The sequence below is a fragment of the Chrysochloris asiatica genome, unplaced genomic scaffold (genome assembly GCF_000296735.1).
Source record: "Chrysochloris asiatica unplaced genomic scaffold, ChrAsi1.0 scaffold00143, whole genome shotgun sequence".
NCBI lineage: Eukaryota > Metazoa > Chordata > Mammalia > Afrosoricida > Chrysochloridae > Chrysochloris > Chrysochloris asiatica.
The window spans coordinates 4,824,376-4,834,602 of record NW_006408661.1 but is presented as its reverse complement, the minus strand read 5'-3'; the positions used below and the strand labels follow the sequence as shown (position 1 = coordinate 4,834,602).

The 10,227-nt window shown below is 41.9% G+C and overlaps 1 protein-coding gene across 1 annotated transcript in view; it reads left to right on the top strand.

Moving 5' to 3' along the window:
• The first annotated feature begins 5,992 nt into the window (after nt 1-5,992).
• The window catches only part of LOC102813960 (aminopeptidase Q-like), a 142,564-nt gene continuing 138,329 nt past the window's right edge, over nt 5,993-10,227 (top strand). Inside the window, exon 1 of the mRNA XM_006870527.1 lies at nt 5,993-6,690. Within this exon, the coding sequence (XP_006870589.1) occupies nt 5,993-6,690 (698 nt within the window). The remainder of the gene's footprint in view (nt 6,691-10,227) is intronic.

The following is a 10,227-nucleotide window of genomic DNA, read 5'->3' as shown; positions in this document are numbered from 1 at the left end:
CAAAATTTAATATTTATTATGCAAAATGTTTCTGATTTGCAACATTGAGTGTGTTTCTAAATTTGTCCTCCAAGAAAGTAACAGAACATTGCATTTATATTTTATTGGATATATGTACACCTCCATATAATGAAATTGAAAAATTCCACAAGGAAATAAATGAATATTTATATAATTTAATATGTTTCCCCATTTCCCTTCAGACTGACTGTTTTCCAAAAAATCGATAGATAGTTATGATTCACAAAACAATGTTCATCTGAATGTTTTATTTCATTCCACAAATAAATAAAATGTACATCTTAAAACTTTGTAAATGATAACAATACTACTTTCCTTTACATTTTGTACTAACTTGGTATAACCTCAGTTTCATTTCTTGCTCAGTGACCACAAAAGGATGCACAAATTGTACTATAACTATATAATTCATGATGTATCTGGTCCTGTGCTGTGCAAATCAAATCAAATGGCAGCTTCTGATTGAGCATATTCTTAAATTTGTATCATACTTATTGTGATTACTTTCACCCCATCAGGTATCAGCAGTAATCCAATGATCTGTGAAGATGCAGCATTGAAAGCTGTGAAGGGTTTGCCAACAAACATCATATTGCAGACAAATTATCTCTGACTGCCTTGTAAGTATGATTTATTTGGACTATTTCAGATCTGAAAACAAAGCTGCATGCTTCAAATCAATTCTTTCATTTACTAATGTTCAAACATAAACTTTCAGTTAATATTTAATTTTGAATGTAAATTTTATTTTATAAATTTAACTTGTATAATTTCTGTTTATTTCAATTAGTCAAATTTATTTACTATGGGAGAACCAAATTTGAAAAGTGACAATTTTGTGTCCAGATAAAATGAAACAGCAACAACTAAGTGAAGAACAAAAGCCAAAGCTTGAAGAAGAAAAAAGAGAAGGATTTGTAAATCCTTACAGACAATCCCAAAATTAACTTCCTTTTAAAAACATGATGAGTCAGAAGAGATTTCTTCCACTGAATGCTTGAGTTTAATGAGTACAAATCATTCTATAGTACCGTTAGTGTTGAAATCACTAATAGCAATGCAAATATACAAAATTTGTCCTAAATTGTACATCCTTACCTTGATACAGTAAATAGATATGTATACTGGTGTTGAAGGTGAAACTACTTTAGAACCTGAAATCATCACAGTTGCAGATCTCGTAAGTAATAGAAATACATATCATGCTTTGTAGGATAAGTTTTCTTCTAATGATGTAACTTCTTGAAAGAGGGAGTGTCTATTGTATTCTCCATCAATTAACTCTGAATGTTGTTTTGTTTGCAAACTATTTAGTCCTAAACAGTTTAATTCTCAATTTGCTAATGATGGATTTAGCAATTTGGACAAATCAAATATCACTGAGAAATATGATTCTCAGTTCAATTCACAGAAATTGTATGTTGCCATATTTAAACCGTAGACATAGTTTTGGCTTAACTCATGAATTGGGAACACAAATTAATGAAGAATGTCAGTACAGGAAGGTCATTTTGCAACATGTTATTGTTGTCAATATAACAATCACTGAACATGGACTATCTTTATAAGGAATAAATGAAGTGTTTGAGTTCCCACAAAATGGATATTTGGAGGTTTACTTTAATTTGTTGCTCAATTGGATCCATTTTTAGCAGGTCTCATTTAAAAATATGGTTACAAGAAAGAGCAACGTATCATATATGTCTAAAACAATGTGTGAAGAATGAATAAACTTAGTAAGTGATAACGTTTGATCCACTATTTTCAGTGAAATAACTATAGCTCAACATTTCAGTTTGACTGAAGATTCATTTTCTGATCTTTCTCATACATGTCATATAGTTATTGCTTTTAAGGAGCTCTGGTAGCGTAGTGATTACGAATTGGGCTGCGAACCGCAAGGTCAGCAGTTGGAAACTACCGGCTGTTCCGCGGGAGAAAGATGAGGCTTTCTGCTCCCGTAAAGATTTACAGCCTCGGAAACCCTGTATAGGGTTGCTATGAGTCAGAACCAACTCGATGGCATCTAACAACAACAAGAACAAGACGAACTTTACAAAAAATATTAAAGGGTCTTCTTTGATTGAGAACCAACAACAATAGACAACACTCTGAGACTAACATACATGACACTACCACCAAGAACTCAATCCAGATATAGCAAAATTAAAATAAAACAAACCTGTAAGACTGAAAATAGGGAACCAGAGATATCAATTTATAATGAAGTCAACTACAAAGCAAAAAGAGGCAACAGCATAGATACAGAACTGCCAAATGGCAAGGAAGTCAAGTAGATTTCAAAACAAAACAGACTGCTTTAAACAGGGAAAAAAGAAATTACAGGTAACCTAAAGAAAATTAATATACCTGTGCATGAAAGATTTAGTAGACATGAACACAACAGAAATCAAAAGTAAAAGAAAACCCATAAACAAATGAACTCAGTGCAAAAAATGATGTGGAATGAAGAAACCAGAAGCACCACAAAAAACGCAGCACACAGCAAAATGACAGCAATTAATTCATATTATAGATAATTACACCGAAAGTAAATGGATTAAATGCACCAGCCAAGAGAGGGCAGAATGGAGAAGAAAACAGGATACTTCAATATATGGAAACAGTCTAAATGCCCATTAACAGAAGAATGGTTAAATAAACTTTGGTACATACATACAATGGAATACTATGCAGAGTTGAAGAGTAATGATGGATCTATGAAACACCTCACAACATGGATGAACCTGGATAACATTATGTTGAGTAAAATTAGTCAATCACAAAAGGGCAAACAGTGTATGAGACCAATGTTGTAAAAAGTTCAGAAAAGGTTTTCTTAATAAAAGAAGCAATCTATGATGGTTTTCGAAGGGAGGGGCAGGGAAAATTATTAACAGGATAGAGAGTAGACACATGTTAACATGGGTGATGGGGCAGGCAATATCCAAGAGGGAAGTTAGCAGAGGGAAGATGAAGATAGCGGGAGGTAGCGGGAGAAACAGGGAGGAGTGCACGGGTTAAAGCCAATAGAGGTAAATACTGTTAACCACTGGTACATGGAGGGCATTGCAATTATTTTAATGAGGCAAAGTATATAACCCTCTACGGAGTCTCTAGGAATCAGAACCAACTCCTCAGCACTAAACAACAACAACATCATTTTTTAGTAGTTTCCTGTGTGGTTGAGTGGAGGGATACCTCTGATTCAAGTGTGAAGCAATCCTGTTACTACTTTGTAAGGTGTTGTCTAGTAGGTTCTGATTCATAGAGACCTTGTATAGGGTTTACGAGGAGTGACTGGTGAGTTTGAACCAGCCACCTTGTGGTAAGTAGTTCAGCGCTTATCCTACAGTGCCACACCAGGAGTCTAGAATCCTTCAGAATTCCTAAGAAATTGTTTAGGAGTTTACAAAGCCAGTAATTAATTCACTTCATGAAATGTGACAATAACCTAAACCCAGAATCTCCAGGAAAGCTGCAGTTTACAAACCTGACAGCATGATTTGCATAATCCAAGTGATGTAGACAGAAATAGAAGGAACTTCTCCCTCAGGTCTAACCAGGGCCTTCTGAAGTGATACATGTGGTCACAATTATTTTTAAATATGATTGTTATGTTTCTGAAGAAAGCAAATCCAATTGGAATCAGGAGACTGATCCACAGATTACAGCACAGCCATCTGTATGAGCCTGGTGTCAAGTGTCCTTCACTTTCCCTTTCTTGTTCCAGAGGCTTTTTAGTTAAAATGATTAGTTTCAGCTTCAAGAGCAGGAATTCCCAGTGGTACTTCTTCTCTGAACTCAGGTAGGTTTTCCTTGTTGGAAGGGAGAAACTAGTATTCATTGTTTGATGCCCACACGTTCTGTGAAATATACTGGCTTACAAATTGGGCTTCTAACTGTAAGGTCAGCAGTTCGAATCCACCAGCATGTCAGAGGAAGAAAGATAAGGCTTTCTGCTCCCATAGAGATTTAAAGCCTCAGAAATCTTATATAGGGTTTCTATGAGTCGGAACCAACTCGAAGGCACACAGCAGCGGGCAAAACAGCAGTTCTATGAAGTGGGATGTTACCTGATTTAGACTTGTTTGTGCACTTTATTAAAAACTTGAGAGCCCACTTCCGATTGTGTTCATCGCTGCTGCTGAAGCAGCTAGCTGGGGCCAGAGGAATAGGCAGCGATGCTTCCTTCGCAGTGGCTGAGAGGCTTTGGAGCAGAATAAACAAAGTGAGGAGTGAACGGTGAGTGCCCAGCCCTGACTGCTATGCTGCTAGTCTGGCGGCTGGACAAAATCAGAGAGCCTTGCCCAGAGCCATGTCCTCTGCCTCACCTGCCTGGCCCAGTCTGGGTTTGCGGTGTTTCAAGCCGTTAAAGGAAAATAATAAGCAAACGGAGAGCAGCTTTCTACACACACACACACACACACACACACACACACACACAATTTATGGGATTACGGATGTACCTTGGTTGCCGCGGAAAGGGCTATACATACACGCACACCTGCATAGTTCAAAGTAGGAAAGCTAGGATTCTTGTATTTACAGGACAGGAAAAAAAAATCCTCTTCGCTCTGAACAATTAAAAATAGTAGGTTGTTGTTAAATGTCGTTGAGTTGATTCCTACCCATAGCGACTCAGTATAGGGTTTCCAAGGAGCAGCTGGTGAGCTTGAACCACCGACCTTCCAATTCAAACGGCTTTGCAGTCTGACACATTAACCCACAGCGCCACACCAGGACTCATAAACGCATATAAATCTGCCAGCAACCGGACCCTTAGCCACTGTCCCCTACCTCGCTCTAAGCGTCTCCTGAGTATTTGCAAACCCATCCCCAATTCACTGGAGTATGTGATTGCGTGCTTACTCTGAACCTCGCGCACAAGCAGAAGAACTCTCCCAGGCGCACCAACTAAATAGCAAACAGATGCGGGGCATGCCAAAGAACTCACCGGCTAGGGCACCGTCTGGGAAACGAGTTCCAGCCCTGTGGTTTCCGGGTAGAAAAGCTGGCCGCCAGATTATTTTATTCTTTTTTGCTTTAAATGGGTCGCTTTGGAAAGTAAGACTCCCCCCTTTCCCTGGGCAATGGTGTTTTCGTGCAGAGCCAGAACCGCCTGGAAAGCCCCTCCCCCTGCAGATGCCTAGTTAAGTGGAGGTTTTTCTCCCGGGCCCTTTCCAATGTAAGGCAGCCCTCTTCTCCCTTTTGTCAGGGATGTGTAAAGGCCAGGTTCCCTACCTTTGTCTTACTCAGCTCCGTTTTCTTTTTAGCCCCACTCCCTCCTCTCCGGATTCCCCTCCTCTCGCACGCTGCCTGGGTCCCTTGTGCCCAGAGTTTATCCAGGAGGTTATTTAAAAGATTTGGATCCATAAATTTGTTGTGACGTTGCGGCCACCAGCGTCATTTCAGAGTGTATCTCCAAAAGTCTTGCTCCTCAAGCCCTCACCCCACCCACTAGCGCACCAAGTGCGGGGTGGCAGCAAGTCGTCACTATGGTCTAGGAACCGAGTATGCTCTGTACCTGTCTCCTTTCTACAACACCTGAAACCTTACAGGGACACATCCCAACAAATCCTGTTAATCCAAATATTCAGGTCAAAGTTATCCATATCTAAATTTGCTCTGACCACCTTATCCCACGTCTACCCTGGAAGCCTCTTCAGTGCGGTGTTTCCCTTAGGACCCGAAGGGGCGCGCGCCTGGTTGCGCTGGGTCCGCCTTCTCCCCCCCTCCCCCCGGGCTCTAGCGGGGGTGGGAGGTGGGTAGGCAGGGACCTGAATCTGATTAGCTGGGAGGGGGAAGCTGAGGTCCCAACTGTTGTCTCCCGCCTCCCAACCCTGCCGGGCTCTTTGAGGAGGAGGGACTGTACAGAGAGGAGGGGCTGGGGTCCCAACGCTGAGTACCTCCTGGTCTGGGGTTTGAGCCGCCGCCGCTTTCGCCACTCTACCTAACCCACACCTTAGCCATGGGGCCCTCTTCCAGCTCCGGCTTCTATGTGAGCCGGGTGGTGGCCGCTCTGTTGGCGGGACTGGCAGCCGTGCTTCTGCTAGCGCTGGCGGTGTTTGCTGCCCTGTACGGTCAGTGCGCTCGCGTTCAGCCGTCGGAGATGTGTGGTCGCGGGGTCCCCTTTGTCGCCACCTCTCCGCGGAACGGTGGAGAGGCACCTCCGCTAACTTCGAAGCCTGACCCTGCTCGGGAACCGGCGGTGGCGTACACTCCGCGCAACTGGCGACCCCCGGGGCCCTGGGACCAGCTGCGCCTGCCGTCCTGGATCGTGCCACTGCACTACGAGCTGGAGCTGTGGCCTCGACTGCGGCCGGACGACCTTTCCACGACTTCTTTGATATTTACCGGCCGCGTGAACATCACCGTGCGTTGTGCTGTGTCCACGACGCGGTTGCTGCTTCACAGCCTCTTCCTGAACTGTGAGCATGCCGAGGTGCAGGGTCCCCTATCCTCGGAGTCCGGGGACGCCACTGTGGGCACTGTGCCTATAAACGACGTGTGGTTTGCGCTAGACACACAGTACTTGGTACTAGAGCTTGGCGAGGCCTTGCAACCTGGGAGCCACTACAAACTGCAGCTCAGCTTCTCCGGCCTGGTGTACCAGGACACCAGGGAGGGGCTCTTTCTCAACGTCTACACTGATCAGGGCGAACGCAGGTAAGGGCAGTCCGGACCCAGGGCTACCAAGAACCCGGCCTCCAAACCCTCCAGCTAAAGACAAGTCCAGGTACCTACTGTCTCCATGTGAGCATCCCCAGCCCTTTCCAAAGATCCCCTAGCTCATTCCTCGCGACGTTTTCTAAATTTGGGGGCGAACACCTTCCCTTCATCCAATGACCCTGTTCGGAGTAAGTGCTTGGAGATTGTGTTCCTTCTTTGACTAGTTTTAGGCTCCTTCCCTGCCAATTCTAATTTGTTTCTGTCGTTGCGCCTTTTGAAATGACCGGTATCTCAGAAATTTATAGTTTCCAGAAAACCTCCTTGTCCCTCTAGCTTGAAATTCCTTCCCTACTATAGATAAATACCTTGCTACTCAAAGTTTGGTCCGCAGACCAACAGCAGCTGTAATACCTAGGAACCTGTTAGTAAATGTCATGGAGTCAATGCTGATTTATAGTGACCCTGTATAGGGATTCTGAGATAGTAAATCTTTGCGGGAGCAGAAATCTGTCTTTCTCCCCTGAGCAGCTGGTGGGCTCGAACCATCCATCTTGTAGTTCCCAGTCCAATGCTTATGAGGAATTTCTGGGCAGAGTCCGAGACAAAACCAGAGTCTACGTTTTAATGAGATGCTCAGATGATTCCTCGGAGCTAGTGAAGTTCTGTGCCAAATAATCCAGCATCCCTTAGACCTCAGATTTCTCTTCCCTCACTGAATGCCCGCTCAGCACTCAGCTCTGCCTTTCTCCTAAGCGCTCTGTTATTGCTGCTTTTGTAACAAATATACCCAAGTAGGGCTATTTATTCCCAAAGTTTTTTATTTTTGCTAAGGTTAACAGAAACGTCAGCATTGGCTTTAGTTCATTCCCTCCTACGCGCTGGTTGGGACCAGTCTCCTACCTTTAGATCACCTTTAGCTTCAGAAATTCGAGAATCCTCAGTTGATAAAACAAAAAACAATAAAAGAGAAGGGGAGAACTCCTCTGAGTTTGCAAGTCCATGTAATGTAACTTACATTGATCTTTTTACCCTTGTCTGAGATAATGTCTCCCCCACGGGATATTTCCAATCCCTACTCAAAAGAATGACTTCTTTCCAAGCTGTGTGACCACGTTATTGACCTCAGGGGAGCGCCAAGTGGGGTGGAAGACGCCAAAAAGAATTTTTTTTCCCCAACTGGCGATCTCCTACTCTCATAACACTAGTGGAGTATTTGCGGTTTATACAACTGCATGTACTTTGCCCTTTATTACTAGAGAAAATGTTCTCAGATGTTCTCTAGGGGTGGAGGGTCCCCACTAAATTACCACCTTCTACATTATTTTCAAAACTTAAGGGGTCTTAAAATAAGTTTAATAAACTGCTTTATTATGACGTGTAACCTGTAGCTTTTGTTTTTTAGTACATTGTACCTGGGTTTTCTTTTTAAAAAATGCATTGATTCTTGGAAAATAGTTTTGAAAAATTCCTCATTAGAATGATGTGTTATAGGTCTTGTGGGCACCAGGAACCTTTTGGAAAAAAAAAAAAAAAAGAGAGACTCTGCAGCACTCAAAAACAGCAACAATATAGTTCAAAATATTTCAGAGAAAAAAGAAGTGAGCACTCTTTGCACACATATCTGTCTGTCAGTGTTTCCTTCTGTTGGTCAATAAATCCCTAATCACGCATGTATGTGTGACTGTGGCCCAGACTAACTATCCTATATAAACATAGGGAGGGGAAGTCCTTTCCCATTTCTCTATTGATGTTGCCAATTCTAGCAGTAATTAGAAAACTTACTTTGAGAAACACTAAAATTCAAACAAGAGAACATCTCAGTAAAGTCCTACAGATGTACCTGGGCATTGAAGGCCAAAGTACATAAAAAAATTCCTATTTGTTGTCAAGTTTTACTCATGGTGACCCTCTGTGTGCCCACAGGGTTTTCAGTGCCTGATTTTTCAGAAGTAACTCATCAAGCCTTTCTTCTGAGGTGTTCCTGGGTGGACTTGAACCTCCAACCTTTGGTTTAGGAACTGAGACTGTTAAGCCTTTATACTCTCCAGAATTGTGACATTTTGAAGGAGGTGTTATCTTTAAATCCTTCTTCTGGATGGGTGTAAGCTTCTGAAACCACATGGAAAAGAAACTGTGATTGTATTTCAAGCAAAGGTTGAACCCAGGCAGAATGATGGTTTGTGGTGATGGAGAGTTTGAGAGTCCAACAAGTGTAGATTTGAACTTCAGTTGTGTGACTTGACCCAATCCCTTAACCTTTGAGTCTGTTGGCTCACTCCTGGAATAGAATTATGAAGATTAAATGACAAAAGACTGAAAAGAAACTGGAACACAGCTGGTACAGCAGTAGCTACTATCATTTCCTGCTGTTAAGTTGTTGTTAAGTCAAGTTGGTTCCTTGTTTTTCTTGTCGTCAAGTGCCATCAAGTCAGTTCTGACTCAGTGACCCTGTATAGGGTTTCTGAGGAGTGGCTAGTAGGTTTGAACCATCAACCTTGTGGTTAGCAGTCCAGTGCTGATCCTACAGCACCACACCATTCATTACATTAGGGAAACAACCTCCATGTTATATCAAAGTGGAACATAATCAAGTTTCTGGTAGAATGAAGCCAAGAAGAAATTCCAGATGGGAAGAAACTGCCAACATGCTTTCACATTTTTCTTGGGTGATCTCTAATTCCAGCTGCAGCAATTAGAGTATGCTTACTTATCCTCTTTGATAACTCCTTTTCACAGTTCAGGCAGACAAATGCTTTCCAACAGTTTTTCTTAATGCTAAGGGAAAAGTGAAGGAAAATCATTCCAGAAAATACAAAAAGCATCCAGATCTTCATCAAGATCTACCTTTTTTATGTCTTCTACCACAGGGCAGATGTCATCCTATTTCTGCCATATAGGAGCTCTCTTCTAGGTACCTCAGTCATGTGCTTCTATGTGTACTATTCAGATCCTTCCTTCATGTGTAGAAAGCTGAGAATAAGATGCAAATGTTAAAGTCCCTCAGAGAAGTTTCTGAAATGTCATTCACTGGTGTGTCATTGTCTTAAGTTATTTCCATATTCATATTTTTAAAAAAGCCATATTGTTTATGAAAGAAGTTAGTTGATTTATTAACTTAATTTTAAAATGAAACTCTATACCATTTACCATAAATTGAAAATAACTTGCTGTCTTAAGCTGGGTTGTCTAGAGGAGCAAAACCAGTAAAACAAGTATATGAAGGAGTTCCACAAAGCTCATGGATAAATGAAATGAAAAGAGACTGGACTTTCCCCCCCAAACTTTTTAAAGCCACCATTGGTGTGGTGCTGTAGGATAAAGCACTGTAGCACCTCAAGGTTGGTTTTGAACCACAAGGTCAGCAGTTCAAACCCACCAGCTGCTCCTCGGTAACCCTATATAGGGTCACTATGAGTTGGAACTAACTCAACAGCACTTAACAATAACATATATCTATAAAGATAGATAGATAGATAGATAGATAGATAGATAGATAGATAGATAGATAGATAGATAGATAGATAGATAGATAGA